Source organism: Budorcas taxicolor, chromosome 3 (assembly GCF_023091745.1).
Source record: "Budorcas taxicolor isolate Tak-1 chromosome 3, Takin1.1, whole genome shotgun sequence".
Lineage (NCBI taxonomy): Eukaryota > Metazoa > Chordata > Mammalia > Artiodactyla > Bovidae > Budorcas > Budorcas taxicolor.
The window spans coordinates 109,692,042-109,714,740 of record NC_068912.1 but is presented as its reverse complement, the minus strand read 5'-3'; the positions used below and the strand labels follow the sequence as shown (position 1 = coordinate 109,714,740).

Here is a 22,699-nt window from a genome sequence, read left to right as displayed (position 1 = left end):
TAATGTCTATCTGTGCCTATTCATTGGGGCTTCCCTTGTGGCTCAGCTGATAAAGAATCCACCTGCAGTGCGGGAGACTTGGGTTCGATCCCTGGGTTGGGAAGATCCCCTGGAGAAGGGAACGGCTACCCACTCCACTATTCTGGCCTGGAGAATTCCATGGAGAATTCCATGGGGTCGCAAAGAGTTGGACAGGACTGAGCGACTTTCACTCACCTACATGTTAACACATTTTAAAAACATGTTCTACCAAATTACATACAGTATAATGTAAAAAAGTTAAAGAATTTTAGTACTGAACTCCAAAATAACTTTGATTTTGTACTATAGGCGAGGGCAAACCTTTTATTATATCGTTAAATTGTTTCAGCGATAAAACTGCCCTTCTCCTCAAAGGATCCTTCTTTCCTTTTAGAAAGGTGCTCAGTGCATATGTGGATATTTGCCTCTGTAAATTTTAAGACCTCAGAGTTGAAATTAGTATTATATTTGTGGGTTTATTTAATAACTCAAGAGAGCTATTTAATAGAGTAAATGTCAGGAAGGGGTCTCTGAACTTAGATTTCTTCAAGGATACTGGGAGTGGGGTGTGAAGTCTTGGGAAAGTGTTACCCTAGACTCATAGCTGCTCTTGATTCTCTTTCCCTCTTTTACTCAGGAGAGGATAATCTCCAGAGGAGAGCATAAAATAGTAAACACATTTGATACGTCACCTGAGCTCTGCTTTCCTGCACCTGTCCAGAGCACACAGTCAGGCCCAGTCCTTTGCCTCCGACTCTTTATGAGCTGTGAGTTTCTTTCTTGGCTGATTTTTGGATCTTTTTAAAATTTTAGTCAGTTTGTTCAAGAATTTTCTGCATCTTGCCTTTAGTGACTGTTGAGAGCAGGGCTGTCTTGACTGGACTTGGTGGCAGTGGAGTTTCACTCTGACCTGGCACTATTAATTGAAATATCGTGTCCAACTCTGTGCGACCCCATAGACGGCAGCCCATGAGGCTCCCCGTCCCCTGGGATTCTCCAGGGAAGAACACTGGAGTGGGTTGCCATTTCCTTCTCCAAATTGAAATGTGAATGTCTGCTAAAGACTGTGAGAAATAAGCTCAGCTTCTAGTTTAGCTTCCCTGGTGGCTCAGATGGTACAGCGTCTGCCTACAATGTGGGAGACCTGGGTTCAATCCCTGGGTTGGGAAGATCCTCTGGAGAAGGAAATGGCAACCCACTCCAGTACCCTTGCCTGGGAAATCCCATGGACGGAGGAGTGTGGTAGACTGCAGTCCGTGGGGTCGCAAAGAGTCAGACACGACTGAGCGACTTCACTTTCTTTCTTTCTAGTTTAGCAGTAGTTATTAGGACTGTGGTACATACTTAATTTTATTCTTGGATTGGAATGTTAATATTTGGTGAACTGACCTGTTATTATCCTGCTTGTATGATAAAGAGAGTGGAGAAGGAAGAAGAAGTGTGAAACAAGCCTGTTCGTTAGCACATACTGAGTGTCCACTCTGTGGCTAAGTGCTGTGGGTGAAAGGGAGAACAAAATCAGACATGATCTCTGACCAGTTAATCTTGTAGCCTCTTTGGTTTGCTGTCCTGAATTGTTAAACTCAGTTGGTTAGCAACAGTACCAAATGTAGAGCCATCTATCTGGAAAAGTTCTGTCCTCTAGTGAGAGCAGAGATAGCAGTTCCTGGGACAAGGGACAGGGAGTGGAGGCCCATATGGGGTCAGTCTGTTCTATTAAGTTATGTTAGAGATCCATAAATAGGATAAAGACTAATTTTAAGGCCTGTTGTAAAAGCAGGTATTATGTGGTAACTTGAAAATCAGTGTAATACAGTAGCATAAAGGACCAAAACCACTTCTTCATCTCAATAAATACAGTACAAACATGAAAAAAAAATCCAACAGTTTTTCATAATAAAAATATTTAACAAACTAGGAATAAAAGGAACTTCCTCAATCCAATAATAGACATCTGTGAGATATCATTGTACTTAAAGGTGAAAAGAAGACAGTGTTTTTGCCCTAAGTTCAGGAATAAGAGAAGAATGTCCACTTCATTTCTGTTCAGCATTGTACTGGAGGTTCTAACCAGGGCAATTAGGCATTAAAATGAAATAAAAGTCATCTAACTCAGCAGGGGAAGAAGTAAAACTATCTCTTTTGCAGATGATATGATCTTACGTAGAAAATCTTAAGGAATCCATTGAAAACTAGTAGAACTAATACATGAATTCAGTAATGTTAAAGGATACAAGATGAGTATACAAAAATGAATTGTATTTCTATACACTAATGACTGCTTCCCTAGTGGCTCAGATGATAAAGTATCCAACTGCAATGAGAGAGATCTGGGTTCGATCCCTGGGTTGGGAAGATTCCCTGGATGAGGGCATGGTAACCCACTCCAGGATTCTTGCCTGGAGAGTCCCCATGGACAGAGGAGCCTGGCAGACTACAGTCCATGCGGTCATAAAGAGCTGGACATGACTGAGTGACTAAGCATACACAGTGATGAACAATCAGAATGAAATAGAAAAACAGTTCATTTCCAGGAGCATCAAAAAGAGTAAAATTCTTAGGGATGAATTTAACAAAATGAGCACAAAATTTGTACTCTGAAAAAAACTACAAACCCTGTAGAAAGACATCCTGCCTTCACAAGTTGGAAGACTTAATGTTGTGAAGATGACAGTTCTCTCCAAACTGATCTACAGATTCAAAACAATCTTTGACAAAAATCTCAGCTGTTTGTCTTTTTTTTTTTTGCAGAAATTGATGTGCTGATGCTAAAATTTATCTGAAAATGTAAGGGATTCAGAATAGCCAAAATTCTCTGAGCAGGAGGAGGTTGGAAAACCTGTGCTTTTCTGATTTCAGAATATCTACAAAGCTACATTAATCAAGACTGGCATAAAGATAGACATACGGGTCAATGGAATAAAATTGAAGGTACAGAAATAAACCCTCACATTTATGGTGAATTGATTTTTGACAGAGATGGCCAGTACATTGCAGTAGGATAAGACTAGTCTCTAAGACATCTGGATATCCATATGCAAAAAAGTGAGATGGGATCCTTACCTCACACTGTAACATAAAATTTAAATCAGAATGGATTATGGACTTAAATGGAAGAGCTAATACTATAAAACTCTTTGAAGAAAACCTAGGATTAAATCTTTGTGACCTTGGGCAAACCATTCTTAAATATGACACCAAAAGCACAAGGAACAAAAGGGCAAATGAGATAAATTGGACTTTAGAGAGAACCAAACAAAAGCTCTTTTCTTTAAAGGTCTGTGTCAAGAAAATGGAAGGACAACCTACAAATTGGGAGAAACTTTTTGCAAAGTATATGTCTAATATACCTGTTCCATAATTTGGGATTCCCAGGTGATGCCAATGGTAAAGAACTTGCCTGCCAATGCAGGAGACGTAAAAGACACGGGTTTGATCCCTGGGTTGGGAAGATCCCCTGGAGGAGGGCATGGCAACCCACTTCAGTATTCTTGCCTGGAGAATCCCATGGACAGAGGAGCTTGGCAGGCTGCAGTCCGTAGGGTCACACAGAGTTGGACTCAACTGAAGCAACTTAGCATGCACGCATGCATCCATAACTTATGAAGTCTTATAGCTCAATAATGAAAAGACAGTGTTGGAGAGAGATTGGAACCCTCATACACTGCTGATGGGGAAGTAAAATGGTGTAGCTGCTTTGGAATGTTTCTTATTATTAGTCTCTTGTTACATGAAGCTCTTTGTTCTCTACAGCTGGCTGTGGCTTTCCTAGTTTGGACTTTCTAAAGTCATCCACAGCAGAAACATTTCTGCTATCTTGGGCAGACATGTTTCAGGCAGAGCCTGTTTCTATTTTTTGCATGTGAGTTAGCAGATAGGGGTGGAGGAAGAGAACTGTTGGCTGTTTTAGTTAAGAATTTCAGTTTTGCTGGTTTATGAACCAAATATTTTAAGAGATAATTATGTTTCAGAAACAGAGTTTTGTTATTTTTAAGCTGATCAGTTTCACAAAAAGCTGATTGATGGAGTACAACATGCGGGTAGCCTGTGTCCTAATGGTGAATCACTAGCACAATGTTAGAAAGATGTGTGTTTGAATTTTGGACTTAACTAGCTGTAGAACTTTGGGGGCAAGTTACCTAACTCCATAAATCCTGGTTTGCTCTTCAGTAAAACAGGTACAGAATGTAAGATTAATGAGTTTTGTGTATATAAAGTGAGGTAATGCTGAAGGTTCATGGCTCCTTGTTTGGCACAGGTGTTATTGATAAAGTGCCAGGGAATCAATTTCTGATGGATATGTATTTATTAGGAAAGCCAGTATTTGCCTAGGGTGTTTTCTGGTAGGCAGGTCCATCCAGAGACCAAACTTCAAGTTAGAAGGATCTTTGATGAGCATACTCCAAATAGAGCAAGAGAAGCTGCTGCTACTGCTGCTGCTGAGTCGCTTCATTCGTGTCCGACTCTGTACGACCCCATAGACGGCAGCCCACGAAGCTCCCCAGACAGTCCTAAATAGTAAGTCCATCAAATCAGAGTAGCTGAATTGTCCTGCTTGAGTAAGTGATGAGTCCCGGTTGTTCAGGATAATTCCAGTATAAAATACTTCCCCCTATTGTCAACACAGGTATCCTGGAAACCTTAAATTGCTAGATACAAATAAATGTCACCCCCCGTGCCCCCAACCTGGCGGCTTCCTGGGTGGCTTAGTGGTAAAGGATCTGCCTGCCAATGCAGGAGATGAGCGTTTGAGCCCTGGATCAAGAAGATCCCCCTGAAGAAGGAAATGGCAGTCCACTCGAGTATTATTGCCTGGATAATCCTCTGGACAGAGGGCCTGGTGGGCTACAGGTCTAAAGAGTTGGACATGACTGGGCAGTTGAGCACTCACATATACACCCCCAACCCCCAGAGCAGGACAAAAATCTCTGTTGGTCTGTAGACTGTATGCTAACTTCTAGGTTTGAACTCTATGGTCCCCCGACTTTTAGATAGATATTTTTTCTTTGAATTACTACTATGGGGACTTCCCTGGTGGTCCATTGGTTAGGACTATGCACTGTCTCTGCTGAGGGCCTGGGTTCAATCCCTAGTTGGGGAACTAAGATCCCATGAGCGGCATGGCTTGGCCTAAACGTATGTATGTATGGTATGGGTCATTAAAGCATAGCCTTTTCTTTCTCTGAACTACAAGAAGATGCAGATTCCCATGTGTCAGTTTCCCATCCATATTCATTCATTACTAAAAACTTCTTTTTTTATAAACTCATGTCATAGTATGTATCTTACGGAGTTTTACATCTTAAAATTAGAGACTTACCTTAAAGGGATTCTAGATCTTATGCCAAGATTTTTGCATTTCTATTTGGAAAGCTGTTTCTTGGAAAGATTTCCATAGGTGATTGTTTTTATCCATTGTTTTGACTGTTGGTTTACTTTTAGAGGATGGCGCTTATTGATTCTGTCCTGAAATTCTCTAGGCTTAGGTCTTGTTTGTGTCCTGTGACCTAAATTAACCAGATTAAAGTAAATGTTCCTTTGTAACACTCCTTTCTTGAGTTAGTTGTGAGTCCTTGGAGTGATAATTAGTGATGTAAGTTTCACGATACTAATATTTTCTCATAACTTAAAATGAGAGGCAACTGTGTGTGCTTAATTGCTGCAGGGAAAGCAGGTGGTGCTAGAAGAGGTTGGTGTTCATCAGAATACCAGTACTTTGTTTGATTTTAGATTGGTTGTGATGTGATACTGAAGTGAGAGATGAGATGAGAAATGCTGTGAATATGCTCTTTAAGCTACACAAGATTCTCGATTAAATGGAATATGCTGTGAGGTAGTAAGTTTGATATTAATGAAAATGAGAGAATGGGAAAAAGTGGTTTGCCCAGCAAAGGCCTGTACAGACATTAAGTACGGCAGTGGAGTCGTTGAAAACAGATGCAGATATTCAGACAGCAATCTGTTAACCGTGTACATTAGTTCCCTGGCCCAACACAATTCCTACATCCTTTCATGGGTTCAGAGAGCTTTAAAGGACTTAGTTCTGAATTGGTTTTACATACTAGGAAGGCTACAGGTCTGTTTTATGTTCTTGTTTTGTTTTCAGGTTATAGTATGTTTGCCTTCCATTTTTATTTGCTTGATTAGTAGTAAATCTTTCTGTGAAAGAAAATAAGCAGTTAAATCTTTTCTAAGAAGGATCTTTTGGAATATAAACCTAGTATTTATGGATTGAAGAATAGTTGCGTGGTTTATATGTAGCTTGACCGTTTAGGGCTGCGAAGGTTGAAGCTCTGGGGCGGCCTGTTGAGAGGTTATATTTGGCACTGCTTAGTATTAGGAACTCAGTCTCCTGCCCAGTGAAACCTATCCACAGTGTTCCAAACATGGGGCAAACAGTATTATATACTCCCAGGATGTTCCTTCTGGTGAATTCAGCAGACATTTACCATGTGCCAAGCACAGTGCTGGCATAATCACTAGGGACAGTTAAGAAGAAACTTAACAATCCAGCATGAGGAGGGGGAAGGAATAATTGAATTCTTTCGTATCTGTGAGAGTCTTTAATGTAGAGAGGCTTTCTTTGGCCCTTGCTGTCAATATTACTCTTTTTGCTTGGAGGTAAAAAATAGAATCTTCATTAAAAAAATTTTTTTTATTTGGCAGTGCTGGGTCTTAGTTGCGGCATATGAGTTGTAGTCTCTGACTAGGGATCAAACCCAGGTCTCCTGCATTGCGAGCATGGAATCTTAGCCACTGGACCACTAGGGAAGTCTCAAAATCTGTGTTTTTAATGATATAGAAGCCATGTAATTATATACCTTAAGACTTTTGCTTTAAGTGAAATGTATCTGTTCTTCCAAAGACAAGTGGTTTGGTGGTGAATGCTTGTGTTTCAAAAAGAGTGATGGGTCTGGAAACTGTCCTCTCAGGTGGCTCTGCAAAACAGTTTAAAAGATAAACCCTTGCTCCAAGTGACAGGATTGTATCTGAAATGATTTCAGAAGGCTGTTTGAATTCTGCACCTGGGTTTTAAATTGAAAAGAGGGGGGCATAGAACAACAGTAGTGTCAGTACAAGGTGGAGGAGGAGGACATTTTGCAGCTGAGGAGGGATTATGAGAAAGAACTTGAGGGCCCTAGTGACTCATCTCACTCTGAATCAGCATGTGGTGTGGCTGCCAGAATGAGCAGTCTTAGGATGCATTAATAGTGTCTGAATAGTTTTCAGTATCCCAATGAAGGAGGACAAACTGTAGTTGATTCCGTGGCAAATAGGGTGATGATGTGGATAGGAAACCTCGTCATCTGAAGGATCTTGGAAAGTTCGAGGATATTTGGATCATACCAGCCCTTAACTTAGGAGTTTAGGAACTGTGTCCTATGTTTCTGCCTGCTAGTGTGCTGATCACTACTTGTTCAGTAGTTGGATTCTTTTATATTGCTGGTGTGGGAACGTGGCTGTCTTACTCTAAATGAAACTACATGTTAAAGAAGAGTAGGCATTGCTGAAGAAACAAAATCTCCTTTGGAAGAAGTTTTAATTTGAACAGAAACCAAATGCTAAATGCTTGTAACATGTAAAAAGTGCTAAGTTGTTTTCCAAGGTGGTATTTCTGTCTCACTCTCCATAATATTTTTAGAGCACAGACATGGAAGAAATGTTAGAAATGGAAAAACCTATGTGTAATGGCAGTGACATTTAAAAAGTCTTAAAAATTAAAACTGAGAGTTGTTTTGAATGAATTTTAGTAATTTGATCAGATAGCTTTAGATATGGTTGTCCCTGCCTTACACTAAAATATTTGTGTTTTATATCTGTTTATGTGTATCGAGAGAAAAGACTTCTCAATCTTTTGGATCTTTCCCTTTTTTATGTGACTTGTTCTTTCATAGTCTTCAGGTGACAGCTTAGCTGCTGTCTCTGGACCGTCCTACCTGAATAAGTCACTCTGCGTGTGTGCTCAGTTAACGGTAGACTCTCTGCAACCCCCTAGACTGTAGCTCGCCAAGCTCCTCTGTCCATGAAATTTTCCCCAAGAATACTGCAGTAGGTTGCCATATCCTACTCCAGGGGACCTTCCCGACCCAGGGGTTGAACCCGAGTCTCTTGCTACCACACTTTATAAATTTGCCCATATTTATGCTTTTTTTTTTTGCCACCTTCCTAGTACTTGCCAGAATTACATTTTTGCTTGCTCACTTGTTTATTGTCTATCTGCAACTCTAGATTGTAAGTTCCATGGAGGCAAAGACCAAGTCTGTTTTAATTTATCATTGTCCACTTTCAAGAGTTCTCGTGAATGAGTTAAGGTATTCATTTGATCTGTTTCCAGCTCTGGTTTTGTATCATCCAGAGTTATTCCTCTTAACTCTCAGGGGTAGTGGTGTTTTAATTTCAGCTCACATTAAAAGAGTTCTGACAGTGAAGGTAGCGTCACAATAAGTGACTCTTGAATATACTTGTCAACTCTAGTAAGTTTAATATATATGAAACTGTTAAATTGGGCTCTGTCTGTATTTAAGTGACAACTTTCTTTTCCTGTTAATGAAAATGTCTTAATTTTCCAGTGTCTGGGAGTGGAAATGAATATTTCCTGCTTTACTAACTTGTTCCCCCATCTCCTTTTTTCTTTCTTTCTTTTTTAATTTTTGTTTTTGGCCACGTAGCACGGCTTGCAGGATCTTAGTTCCGTGACCAGTGATTGAACCTGCACTCTTATCAGTGAAAGTACAGAGTCCTAACCACTGGATCACCAGGGAATTCCCTCCCTTTTCTTTTAAAGTCTGATATTGTCCACCTGTTGTGTAAATGTGAGCTAAAAGGATTTTTATTTCTAGCCTAAGCTAAAATTGGAAATTGGACAGAGAAGTTACTAGGCAAAGATTTACCTAGACTTGTAACAGAAAAAAGCCATTGAGCAGGAATGAACCCAAAGAATCCCAAAATATACTTAAGGCCAGCCAGAAAAACAATGTGTTTTCAATATTCAGTTTCTGTAAGTTGCTTATTTACACCTCCACCCTGTATCCCCAAATAACTCATCCTTCCACCTTGGCTTTGTACAGTGACACTGCTGGCGAAAATTGGCTCCAAACTGAACATCTTTGACCTTGCTAGAGCATGTAACAGTTTGATCCTTTTGGCAGGATCTAGATGTAGGCCTTTGGTATCCTCATTTAGCAATCTCTTACTCATTACCCTTTGTCTTTGGCTTCCTAGACGTTTCTCAGTCCTCTTCTAAATCATGTCTTTTGAGATTATTATGGTTATAATCCCTATGAACTAGAGCTGTAGAAGCTTCCTGGACTTCTTTGCCTTTCTAAAAGTTCTTAAAATTCAAATCTAAAACTTGAATATAGTAATTATAAACAAATACTGCCTTTCAGTTTGTCTCTGTCTTGCTCTCTTTACCAGATCCTGAACTCCGTAGGAGTGGAGACTTGGAATCATGTATTCGTCCCACAAGTCTCTGGCAAGACAGTATAATACAATGGTAGTTAAAGAACACTAGTTTGGAGCCAGCTCACCTGGGTTCAAATCCCAGCCGTGCCACTTACAGCTGTGTGCCTTGGGCAAGTTAGTTACCTTCTTTTATGTGCTCAGTATCCTCATCTGTAAAAACGGATGTAATGATGCTCTCCTTGAGGATAAGTTAATAACAATATTGTTTAAGTGTCTGCTGTTCTGGGCATTGAGGATCCATCAGTAAATAAGAGATTTATGCCAGTGGGAGCTTGCATTCTACTTGGGTACAGATGGAAAGCAAAGTAAACAAGTGCAAAGTAAATAAGTTTCAAGTCCTAGATTGAATGCTCTGAAGAACAAAACAAGATATTGGACTATACCTTGGAAAATGGCTTTTGATTGGGTGGCCAGGGCAGGCCTCTGGATAGATAGCTTTTGAGCGGGGATCTGAATAACAAAAAATCTGAGAGAGAAGGCTGAGATGTTCATCAGTTATTATTTTCCCTTCACATAAAGAATCTTTTGTTAAGCAGTGAGGTGTGACAGAATTAGGTCCTGTAGTTCTTACCTGGTTTGGCTATTAACTAGCTTTATGATCTTTGAAAAAAAGAAAAGACAATTTTGTGTTTTTTTCATGGGAAGGTGACCCCGAAAAAAGGTTGGCTGTTGAAGGTGGTGACAGGCTAAAAGAAAGTTAATGGTTCTTCTCCTATAAATTGCTTTATTCCTGTGTTTATGGATTAATGTCCTGTATTTTACATGGTGTACTACATCCTGTTGTGGCATTACAGTATTTGAGAATAGTCTCTTACATTTTAAACCTTTTCCTTTGAATTAAATATTAAGGATATGCCTCATGGCTTCAAGGTCCAGGAAGTAGGGAAATAATAAGAATTAGCCATTGGTACACCCGTGTCCCCTCCATCCTGAACCTCCTTCCCATCTCCCTCCCCCTCCCACCCTTCTAGAAGATTATCACTGAGTCCCTGTTTGAGTTCCATGAGTCATATAGCAGATTACCATTGGCTATCTATTTTACATATGGTATTATAAATTTCCATGTTACTCCATACATCTCACCCTCTCCCTCCTCTCTAAAGCAGTCATTTCATCTTTTTTGTTTCTAAGTGTTCACAGAAATTTGGGTTTGCAAAGAGGCTCACTCATTTGTTTGATTCTTAGGTATAATTGAAAAGTGACCCTTTCTTCAGAGATGTCCAAAACAAACAAATCTAAGTCTGGATCTCGCTCTTCTCGATCAAGATCTGCATCAAGATCTCGTTCTCGTTCGTTTTCGAAGTCTCGATCCCGAAGTCGCTCTGTCTCTCGTTCAAGGAAGCGCAGGCTGAGGTAAGGGGGTATGACTGTATAATGAGATCATCATTGGTTTGTCCGTGCGAGTCTCTGAAGATCTTTTGTTAGACTCTTTCTGTGAGTGTCAAGTGGAGGTAGGGCATTAGTTTGAGGTGAAATGTTGGGCTGTAAGATATTCCAGGTCTCTTCAAACACTACAACTCTAAATCAGCTTTGATTGCCATGCAGTTGGCCTAATTCCTTTTCTTTCCTGCCAGCAGATACTGTTTTTCCTCTACTTTGAAAGAAAGAATATTTTTTTAGAGCTACTTGCTTCAAATCTCTGTACCAGATTGTTTTTCACTGAAGTCTTTTTGGAGGCTTGGGCCAAAGTTTAGTTGCATCATTAGCAAAGAAAAGATAGCTAAGAAGAGTAATAGTACACTCAACATTGCAAGAAAAAGAAACCATAACCCACTAAAATAAACCTTAAAAAAACTAATCAGTAGTCACTTACATACACCTGATATGCCACTTACTAACAAGCTGCATCTATTTAGTAAAACTCATCTTAAAACTACCTAAAAGTCACTATTGTAGGCATCATTTTGCCTGACTAAATGTGCAAATACTTCTTTTGAATTTATCACCAATATACTTTAATTAATTTCTACACCTTTAGTTGGATTATTTCCTTATTTCAGCTGTGTCTTGGAATAGGGTGCCAAACTTCCAGCGTCTTTTTTTTTTTAATTTAAATTTACTTATTTTAATTGAAGGCTAATTACTTTACAATATTGTATTGGTTCTGCCACACATCAACATGAATCCTCTACGGGCTATTTTTCATTCTTTAAAACTTAATTTTATTTTGTGAGTGGGTAAGAACCTTTTAATAAATGTAAGTTTCTATATGTGTGTTAGAGAAATATTGATCATTTAAATATTTAAACACCAAAATCATTCTTTTTGTCAGAGTTGCAATAGGCAAGGACATGATTCTCAGTTTTCCCACTTGGAGCCCCTGCTGATTATTTTAGATGAATGTCCTCAGATTGGTAGGATTCTCCCCTACCCTCACCTTCCCAACGAGAACAAGTTAATTCTTAAATGGAATCTCTGAGAAGCCTGTTTGAAAATTAATTTCAGAGTAGAGATTGAACAAAAAGTAGGTGTGCAAACGTGATGACTTCATATAGTGTAGAGTAGGAAGTTTCAAACTCTGGGTCTCTCCTTCAAAAGAAACCCTCCATTAAAAAAATAATAATTTTATGTTTCGAGGGTCACCAGTCTTAGCTTTGGAGAAGGCAGTGGCACCCCACTCCAGTACTCTTGCCTGGAAAATTCCATGGACGGAGGAGCCTGGTAGGCTGCAGTCCATAGGTCACTAAGAGTCTGACACGACTGAGCGACTTCACTTTCACTTTTTACTTTTATGCATTGGAGAAGGAAATGGCAACCTATTCCAGTGTTCTTGCCTGGAGAATCCCAGGGACAGGGGAGCCTGGTGGGCTGCCGTCTCTGGGGTCACACAGAGGCGGATACGACTGAAGTGACTTAGCAGCAGCAGCAGTAGTCTTAGCTTTGTTTTTCTCTCCCATATTTCTTGGGCACATACTTTTATTATATCAGGCTTTGTGCTAGATAGAGTGTCTGTTGCCTAATTGTGTTAGAATCTCTAAAAGTAAAGTTCCATCGCATTTTCTTACACTGCCCCCCTACCCCCCAAGAAAGAGGGAAAATCCACTGAATATATTTACCTCAGGAAGTTGCTAACAAGGCCATAAGACTACGCAGGGACTGCTAGTGAACTCCACCTTACACCCAGATTCTTTTGATCTGGACTGTTTAACTCAGTTTTAGCTCATTTGGTTCTACAGGTAATTTTAAAAGTTAATTTAATAAATGGAGACTAAGTAATTGGTCCAAAAAGAAGAGTCTGTACAACTGAAACTGAGAGAAAGAATTGAACTGACATAAACCAAAATGAAGAATGCTCACCAACTCTGCAGTATTGGTGATAACTGGTTTTCTGGACAGATCGCGTCTCCTTATTGCACATATCATTTGGCATGGCCATCAACTTGGTAAATGAGGGAAAGATATCTTAGGCAGGCAGTATGTTTTGGGGTAGGTCTGGAGCCACTCTATGTGCTGTCTTAATGCCTGGAAGATTATTTTGGAGGAATATCTTTACTAGGAAAATGTTTTTATATTTAATTCTAGTCTGACTTCTCTGTTTTTTAGAAACAGATAAATTTGCCACTGGATGTTCAGTTTTTATTTCTGGCTTATCTGTTTCATGTTTTTCTTTTGTTTCCCCTCTCCTATAAGGAAAGTATACTATCCAGAGAGTTTGAGAAACCATGTCTTTAATTTAACTTAACTGCTGAGTTCTACAGAACTGGAGAAAATTGGTTGTTTCCTTATATTTCACAGACTGTATCCTTTTAAGTGACTTCTAAATAACTTCATTTACAATCTGCAGAGACTCATGTTCCTGCATCTGTGCAGTGACTGCGTGTTTTGGATGCAGTGTGCCGCAGGGCCCTCACTAATAATTGGTGACAGAAGCAGCAGTAGCCTGTGAGGATGGGAGCATGAATTAAACCCTCCTCAGTGCTGGTGGTCATCACCTACCTCAAGTATAGCCTTAAATCGGGTCATATTCAGTTTCATAGCCGCGTCTGCTTCTCCCTTCTTCTTTCTTGTATTGTTACTGTTTTCGAATGAAAAGTGTGAAAGGTAAGTTTGTTGTTTTTTTTTTTTTAAATCATACTTAAATAGCAACCATTAACAGCCAGCAGTTTGCTGCATCTTTACCAGGTCTTGTTCTTGGGGTAGATAGAGAACCTGAACACAATGGGTAGGGGAAAACCAATCCTATTTTATCTTCCAAGTTTCTTTCTAAATATAACATTTTATTTAGTTGTTAAAACCTGTCACATTGCTAAGTGGAGTTATTTATAAAACTTAAAAGCAAACAGATAAAAAGCTATGGTTCCAATTAGGTCTGATATGAGAAGGCCTGCTTATGAACTGAAGGGTTTTTATTCTGTATATAAAGAAAATTTGGGGGGAGTTTTCTATTAATTTTACGTATTTCTAGGTAACTGTTAATACTTAGGAGTAGTGACCAATTAATGCTCTGTATTATAGTTGACACAATAAGTGGTATTGAAGAAGCCCAGTAGATTCCTATACCAACAAGTACAGCTTTTGGCTTTTTGATGGAAACAGACCTCCTTGTCATCGATAAGTCTGGCATTTGTAAATATCTAATATCATCCCACCCCAGTTCCTGGAGGTACTGCAATATCAGGTTGATGCATGGAGTGGACAGAGCCTGCTCCAAAAATCCACTTAATAGTGAACATGTTATTTTTACAGAGTTAGATGACTCTATAGTTAGTCCCTATAGTTCTGGAAATGGGCCTTTGCTAACTCAGAGTTCTGTATTGTTAAATGAGGAAGAGCACTGGCCTGACAGATGTGCAGGTGTGGGGGTGTTTGTAGTCTCTTGGCTGCCATGTTGTGTGCTTGGGTGTGTTATGGTCAGATGGTGCCCTCTTGTGGCACCTATGGAAGACCTTGTAGTTCAGCCATAGAAACTTGACCTTCTAGAGAGTGAGACCATTTCCAGATTCCCAGTTTAAAAAAAACAACAATATTTGCTTGGTTTGTTGATCTGATATCAGTTGAAATTTTTTTTAAGCTTTGAACAGATGCATTCTCTCAGTCCCTATTTAAGTGTTCTTTGGTTTAGACATGTCGCAGCTGTATTTCACAAACCCAAATCTTGGTGGAAGCCAAGAAATTAGCCCTGCACAGACAGAGGTGGGTGGGATAGGGAATAAACCGAGTGAGGTCAGGGGACCTGAAGACTTAACTCTCTGGGTACCACAACTTGCAGTTCGTCCTCTCCTCCAGTGATGTGGGGATGTATCTGTAAAATCCTCTGCGCCTGTGAAACTAATTAGTATACTATATTAAAATGTTTAGTACATTGAGAGCATTTTTATATTCCCTCAGTCACTGTAGAAATATATCGCCATGTAGAATGTGCTACAGTAGCATTAATGAGTCACCTCAGTGTCTGGTTTGTTAAAGTGATTTTTTTAATTTTTGTACTTAATGTGGCCATAAGAGTAGGATTAACTATTTAAGTTTGTACCTTTTGTTTGAAAATAAAGATACATAAGAGTAGGGCTTTACCTCTTTGTTGGCAGGTTTTTCTTGAATAAAAATGCTTGTGTCAAAAATTCAAACTTTTCTTCCATCCCCTGCCCCTCTTTCAGTTCTAGGTCTCGTTCCAGATCATATTCTCCAGCTCATAACAGAGAGAGAAATCACCCAAGAGTATATCAGAATCGAGATTTCCGAGGTCACAACAGAGGCTATAGAAGGCCCTATTATTTCCGTGGGCGCAACAGAGGCTTTTATCCATGGGGCCAGTATAACCGAGGAGGCTATGGAAACTACCGCTCAAATTGGCAGAATTACCGGCAAGCATACAGTCCTCGTCGGGGCCGTTCCCGATCCCGGTCTCCAAAGAGAAGGTCCCCATCACCAAGGTCCAGGAGCCACTCCAGAAACTCCGATAAGTCTTCCTCTGATAGGTCAAGGCGTTCCTCGTCCTCTCGTTCTTCCTCCAACCACAGCCGAGTTGAATCTTCTAAGCGCAAGTCTGCGAAGGAGAAAAAGTCCTCTTCCAAGGATAGCCGGCCGTCCCAGGCTGCTGGTGATAACCAGGGAGATGAGGCCAAGGAGCAGCCATTCTCTGGAGGCACCTCTCAAGACCCAAAAGCATCTGAGAGCTCAAAGCCGTGGCCAGATGCCACCACATACAGTGCTGGTTCTGCATCACGGGCCTCAGGGGTGTCTGAGCTGAGTCCCCGGGAGCGAAGCCCAGCTCTCAAAAGCCCCCTCCAGTCTGTGGTGGTGAGGCGGCGATCACCTCGTCCTAGCCCTGTGCCAAAACCTAGCCCTCCACTTTCCAGCACATCCCAGATGGGCTCAACTCTGCAGAGTGGTGCTGGGTACCAGGGTGGGACTCACCAAGGTCAGTTTGACCATGGTTCAGGGTCCTTGAGCCCATCCAAAAAGAGTCCTGTGGGTAAGAGTCCACCAGCCACTGGCTCAACATATGGCTCATCTCAGAAGGAGGAGGCTGGTGCTCCAGGAGGAGCAGCTTATACAAAGAGGCAAGTACCTCATTTTCCCCTTTCTGTTTTTATCTTACCAGCTGGCAATTTAGTTGTAATATGATCCTTAGAGCTCTGATTAATAGTAATAAGGTAATTCCCATTTCCTAAAGTTTCATTTCGCCAGTTTGAAAGCATCATCCAAGGAAACCTTTAGCTTAACTATGGTTTTCCTACCTTCCTGAATTTGTATTGCAGCACAAATTCTAGATTACTCTGCAATGATGTTTTCACATTTAAAGTTTGCCTTGGATTCTACCAGTGTAAGCCAGAGAACAATAGAGATTTGTGGGTCAGCTATCAAAAAAATGTGGTCTTTACCAAAATGAATGGCTATTGGCGCTGTTAGACCCTCTAAGATCCACCATCTTCTATGATCGATCTGCACCCGCCCATCATGGTGAAGAGCTGCACCCTCCCACCCTGCAGTTGAGGAGACTGGGCAGAATGGGAAAGTCCAAGGCTTAGTCCAGGAAGACCTTGTTATAAAAGCACAAGGTGGGTGTATGTTCCAGTAGAAGCCAAGCAGGCTGCATGTTAGGAGAGGACATAATAGTGCTTCTGTTTTTCTACCCTGAGGGACACGGTGAGTTGGAGCACGAGTCTTTGTTTTGTGTGGTTGTATGCATTGGGATGGCAGAAACGTAACAGGGAAGTTGCATTGGGACCACGTTGTCAAGAGGGACCTACGGAGCAGGTGCCCCTCCTGCCCGCAACTCCCCCTTTTTCTCTTATTAGCTTTTTCTTTGATGCCCTGCTGTCCCTTTGGTTCCTTTTTTGGTTCTTTTTTTTTTTTTTTTTTTGCCATATTAATGCAACTGTAATTTGATTAGACTTTTTCCATAAATGGTACAGATAAGATGTTCAGAACCTGTACTTCCCAGCCTTCAGTAAGTCTGCTTTAAAATACAGGTTTTGTTCCTTGCCAGGACTGTGAATCTTATTAGAACACTTGGGCATGAACTCTGCTTTTCCATAGGAATTGAGTGGGATGAATTTTGCCCCCTCCCCCAATTAACATATATTTTGTTTTTATTTGTGTTCACAGTATATTTCATACTTAGGTCTTCTAGGTGACTTGAAGCAAATTTGAAGTCTCTTTTGAGACTTGTATTTCCAAATGTGAGTTGTATAAAAGCAAAACAGTCCAAGGTTGAACATTCTATGTTAACTTTGCTGAAAGCAGATTTTAAGTGACTTGAGTGAAGGTTGGATAAGACCTTAATTTTTTTTTCCCTAGACCGCTTACAGGTAAGTAGGTTTTTGTTTTTTAGTATCCTAAAAATTGCCTTTGCTATTTTCTTTTCGCTTGTTTTTTTAATATACAACTCCACAGAACATTTATTTATCTTTTAAATGGTAAGTTCATAAACCTGTGAAGAGCAGTTTTTCAGAAATTACCAAAAAAGTAATCAAGACACCTTTGGCAATGCTGGAATCCACAAGTCATGCTTGTTAGAGAGTCAAAAACCTAAGACCATATGGTGCTGTTTTATTTTGGATCAGGTTGTTTAAGTCTCTTGTGTGTCTCCCTTGTGTTTTCATAACTAGGTATCTAGATGAACAGAAGACAGAAAATGGAAAAGATAAGGAACAGAAACAAACAAATACTGACAAAGAGAAAATGAAAGAGAAAGGGAGCTTCTCTGATGTGGGATTGGGTGATACAAAAATGAAATCTGATTCATTTGCTCCCAAAACTGATACTGAGAAGCCTTTTCGGGGTAGCCAGTCTCCCAAAAGGTATAAGCTTCGAGATGACTTTGAGAAGAAGATGGCTGACTTCCACAAGGAGGAGATGGATGATCAAGATAAAGACAAGGCTAAAGGAAGGAAGGAATCTGAGTTTGATGATGAACCCAAATTCATGTCGAAAGTCATAGCAGGTGCAAGCAAAAACCAGGAGGAGGAGAAGTCAGGCAAATGGGAGGGCCTGGTGTACGCACCTCCAGGGAAGGAAAAGCAGAGAAAGACGGAGGAGTTGGAGGAGGAATCCTTTTCAGAGAGATCCAAAAAGGAGGAGCGAGGAGGATCCAAGAGAAGCGAAAGTGGGCACAGGGGATTTGTGCCTGAAAAGAATTTTCGAGTGACTGCATACAAAGCAGTCCAGGAGAAGAGCTCTTCGCCTCCCCCAAGAAAGACTTCTGAGAGCCGAGAGAAGCTAGGAGCCAAAGGAGACTTTCCCACAGGGAAGTCTTCCTTTTCCATCACCCGAGAGGCCCAAGTCAATGTCCGGATGGACTCTTTTGATGAGGACCTTGCAAGGTGAGATGTAGTCCATCTTGATCCTCAGGGCTTTAGCCTAACCTCTTTCCATAAGGTTGTTCTAGAACGAGGACAAACCCCTCCTGGTATTTCTCCCACTATCTCATTTTCAGTGTGAATACTCTTGTGTCTCCCTGTTTTCGTGGGAGAAGTGTGCATCACAGAGTAATCGCGTGTTCGGGGCAGTGTCGCGAAGCGTCTTTAGTCTGGAGTGGCTGTCTGTCTTGGTGCTGGGTCACCTCTGGTTCTCTCCTGCACTGCATTCATCACATCATACACCCTCTCCCCATTCCACTCCTGTCCATTGTCTTCCTAATGTGCTGAGGGTGTCTTTGCCTGTGGAGCCATGCAGGATCCATTTTTTCATTTTTAGCTAAGTCACAATGTGTATTACATCAGGCCTTCATCAAATAATATAATGGTTTGAAAGTTGGGGCTGGGGTGCGGGGTTTGAGAACTTCAGGAAAGAGTTGTGAGGCCCAGGCTGCTTTTCACCTGGTGCGAAAGTTGCACAGCCAGTTGGAAGTCTGCTGAGCAGTCTAGCTACATCCCACTCTTGCTGCATTGTGTCACTTTACTGAGTGGCCCTGTAAGATTCCTTACTGTTTGTCATGTGTTAAAATCAGCAGAGACCACCCCACCACCACCACCACCACCACCTCCAGAACAGAATCACTGAGTTTTAATCCTTCATCCTGCCCATTTGTTTCTATTAAACTCCAAGGGATGAAATGCCTTTTACCACAGTTACGTGCCTTGAGGTTCTTTGTACTTTGCTAGGAATTTAAAAAGGAACTTTGCAGATAAATTCACTTCTCTCAAAAGTATGCTTGCATTTTTAGGACTTAAATGTTCTGACTTTCTATGTATCTTGTTACATTGGGCCACCCTGTGTTTATTTTTCAGACCCAGTGGCTTATTGGCTCAGGAACGAAAGCTTTGTCGGGATCTAGTTCATAGCAACAAAAAGGAGCAGGAATTTCGATCCATTTTCCAGCACATACAGTCAGCTCAGTCTCAGCGGAGCCCCTCAGAGCTGTTTGCCCAGCATATAGTGACCATCGTTCACCACGTTAAAGGTGAGTCCTGACCCCAGCCTGCTCAGGTTCCCTGTCTACATGCTTAGCTTCCTAACAAGCAGAAGGATGAGACATGAGGGAGTCTGTTGGGGACCTTTATCTCATCGAGAGGGCCTTTAAACCTAGGGGCTGGTTTGAAGGAAATGTCTCCTAGGGATAAATTTCCATGTTCTGATCAGAAAGCTGAACATTGTGAAAGTACTAGTAATAACCTGGGATCCTGAGGCTAGGTGAAGTCCTTCATGTGAGGATTTAAATTGCTTGAAAAGGGGGAATATGGAAAGTGGCTTTCCCAGCCCATCTGATTTGTCCTGTCTTAATAGGTAGATACCTCTAGCAGCATCTTATAGAACTTGTCCCACATTATTCTGCCATCTTCTGGGCAAATGGAGGTGGACAGACTGAGGAATGTGATCTAGAAGCTGGGTTTGGGCCAGTTACAGTTTGATCTGAAACTGGAACTTAGGGGGAGTTGGTGCTCTTGATACATAGAATAGTACTTTGTATCCGTGTCCTACCATGGCAATCCAGTGCTTAACATTGGATTGTCTCTGAACCAGCTAATTTTCCTTACTTTTCACAGTATGTTTGTTATATGGATTTGGCCAGTTCATTCACATATCTGTGGCTGCAGTTTCATCCATGCAGAGGGATTTGAATGTTGGGTCTCCCTTTAACAGCCTGACATATTTTTCTTGGATTCCCCACAGAGCATCACTTTGGGTCCTCTGGAATGACATTGCATGAACGCTTTACTAAATATCTAAAGAGAGGAAGTGAACAGGAGGCAGCTAAAAACAAGAAAAGCCCAGAGATTCACAGGTGAGGACCTTGGCCTACACTGGAGGTGATCATAAAAGACTGCTCAAGGAGAATCGCTCAGTTGTGTCTGACTCTTTGTGACCTCATGGACTCTACAGTCCTTGGAATTCTCCAGGCCAGAATACTGAAATGGGTAGCCTTTCCCTTCTCCAGGGGATCTTCCCAACCCAGGGATTGAACCGGGGTCTCCAGCTTTGCAGGTGGATTCCTTACCAACTGAGCTATGAGGGAAGCCCAAAAGACTGCTCACCAGAGAATAAACTTGTCTTGTTTTTGCCACTTGTTAGGTATAATAGCAGAATTTAAGGTAACGCTCTCCATAGTCTAGGATAGTAGTGATTTGTAGTGGAAAGGGCGTGCTTTGATTACCATGTTTCTCCTTTTGGGCTTGAGCAAAACAGCCCTTTTTGATTTAAAAGAACCCTTGTGTTATTGAGAGTTGCAGGAGCAGTTTGCAAATGATAACCCAAGGTCACGGTGAGCTTTCTATACATAAAGTAAATGTTTCTTGAAGCATCCCATGTATTTCATATATTGGTTCTTCCTTTGGGAGAATCTGCAGCAAGTGGGGGATGAAGATAGAAGAACTTACAGAATTATGTCAAAGGGTTTAAAAAGCCCAGAGGTTTAAACATCTGGTTGTGGGAATTTATTCAGCAAATAGGGACTTTGTCTAGAAATGTAGTTGGCCTTAAACTTTGATTGAACCTTTGCAGTAGGTAAGAGGACCATGTTTGTGATAGTCTTGGATTTAGGGTCTTTGGGGATGTGTGTCACACCAGGCACTCGTTTCTCACTTAGACTTTATCATATTGGTAAATAATGGACCATTATATTTCAGTTCCCAAGGTGAAAACTGCTTTTTGAAGTTAGCAGGGCATAGATAGTCTTGATGTGAATTTAAGATTATAAGTAAGGCTATAGGTGAGTCTGTTTTCTTGACTGTACGGTACTGGGTAGAATATGAAGTTCCTTCTGTTTGGGTTTGGAAAGTTGGGAGAGAGAAAGTGTGTGTGTGTACGTGTGCGCCTGTGCATGCATAGCTATGGGAGAGTGTAAGTATATAAACAAACAAGGTAAGTATAATAAAAAGGAATGCCTGTGTTTCTGCTACTTCACTTATGAACTAAAACGCTATATTCACACTATGGAATGTTAAACAACTTTTGTGTTTATAATTTTAGGAGGATAGACATTTCCCCCAGTACATTCAGAAAACATGGTTTGGCTCATGACGAAATGAAAAGTCCCCGGGAACCTGGCTACAAGGTGAACTGTTGCTTTGATCAGTAATTCCAACAAAATGAGTGCGTTGGGCATGAACTTGTCAGAAATGTGTTTGTTTAAATTACTCTCTACTTAAGTTTGTGTTTTTCTTTTAAGGATGGGCATAATTCTAAAAATGAACTACAAAGGGTTAATTTTTATTAAATGTATCAACAACCTTTGTGAAGTGGTTAGAATATGGTAAATGACCCCAAAGTCTATTGAGGTGAGCTTGAGAAAAAAAAGAGAGGAGTTTTGGAACAAGTGCCCATGATGAGAGAAGAAACTTTTTGTGATATTTTTCTGCTTGTAAGTATTATCAAATCAACTATATACATGCGCTATTTCCAACCATGATTTCAGAAAGACATGCATGTCAGAGGAGAGTGAAGTTTTCATATCTTAACTGAATAGACTGTTTAAAGCGGCTAGTCCAGATTTTTTTCCTAACATTGTGCCATATCTATCATCTGTTGATTACTGTTACTTTAAAGCTAAACATTGCTTTGATAGTCCAGCTACATGTGTAATGATGTGCACGTAAACACTGTTATTAAGAGATTAAAGCTTGTGTGCAGTCTGTTACTAGAAGTACTAGATTTGGGTTCTTAAAAATCTTAGTATTTATTGACCATCAGTTCCCACATAGGGACCCTATAGAGATTAGATTGAAATTTAATTCCTATGGAGATGACTCTTCCAATGTTGCTGAAACTGTTTCTAAAAATAGTAATTTTCAAGTTTTCCAAATAGGTTTGTCTTGTTGGTTGAATGTGATGAGAGGCACTCTTGCACAGTCTGTCTTCTCTCCCATTCCCCCTTTCCTCCAAGTACCCACCAGCTTGGCACTAACCATGTGAAACACAGGGTTTTGAAACATCGGGAGAGATGTCATCCTATCTGCCCCACAAAGCCTATTCATTAGAGATGCTCTGTGCACTAAGGGAACTGCAGCTGTACTGCTCTCTTTTTTGGTCTTTGGAGGGTGCAGAGGCCCCATTTCCTTCTCAAAAGTGTGCAATAAAATAAACCAAGTTACCACCTACCATTCTTGTTAATTAAAACTTCATTATTTAAACAAAAAGCTTAGTTGTGTAAGTGAATGTTAATACAGAGCGAACTGCTCATCCCTTCCTCTTTTTAGAGAGGTTTGTTGTTGATTGTTTGTGTTTTGGTCGCACCACACAGCTTGTGTGGTCTTAGTTCCCCCGAGCAGGGCTTGACCCACACCCCTTGCAGTGAAAGCACAGTGTTAACCACTGGTCTGCCAGAGAAGTCCCT

The 22,699-nt window shown here is 40.8% G+C and overlaps 1 protein-coding gene across 4 annotated transcripts in view; it reads left to right on the top strand.

Annotated features, from left to right (window-relative positions):
• THRAP3 (thyroid hormone receptor associated protein 3) overlaps window positions 1-22,699 on the top strand; it is a 68,653-nt gene that overhangs the window by 38,578 nt on the left and 7,376 nt on the right. For 2 of the 4 annotated variants that reach the window (XM_052636801.1, XM_052636798.1), the window contains exons 3-8: window positions 10,672-10,839; window positions 15,081-15,986; window positions 17,538-18,251; window positions 19,158-19,330; window positions 20,041-20,152; window positions 21,337-21,421. In XM_052636801.1, coding sequence (XP_052492761.1) covers window positions 10,703-10,839; window positions 15,081-15,986; window positions 17,538-18,251; window positions 19,158-19,330; window positions 20,041-20,152; window positions 21,337-21,421 — 2,127 coding nt within the window. In that variant the 5' untranslated portion in view covers window positions 10,672-10,702. Of the gene's footprint in view, window positions 1-2,772; window positions 2,953-10,671; window positions 10,840-15,080; window positions 15,987-17,537; window positions 18,252-19,157; window positions 19,331-20,040; window positions 20,153-21,336; window positions 21,422-22,699 lie in introns of all 4 variants that reach the window. The other 2 variants (XM_052636800.1, XM_052636799.1) reach the window with 2 other exon arrangements.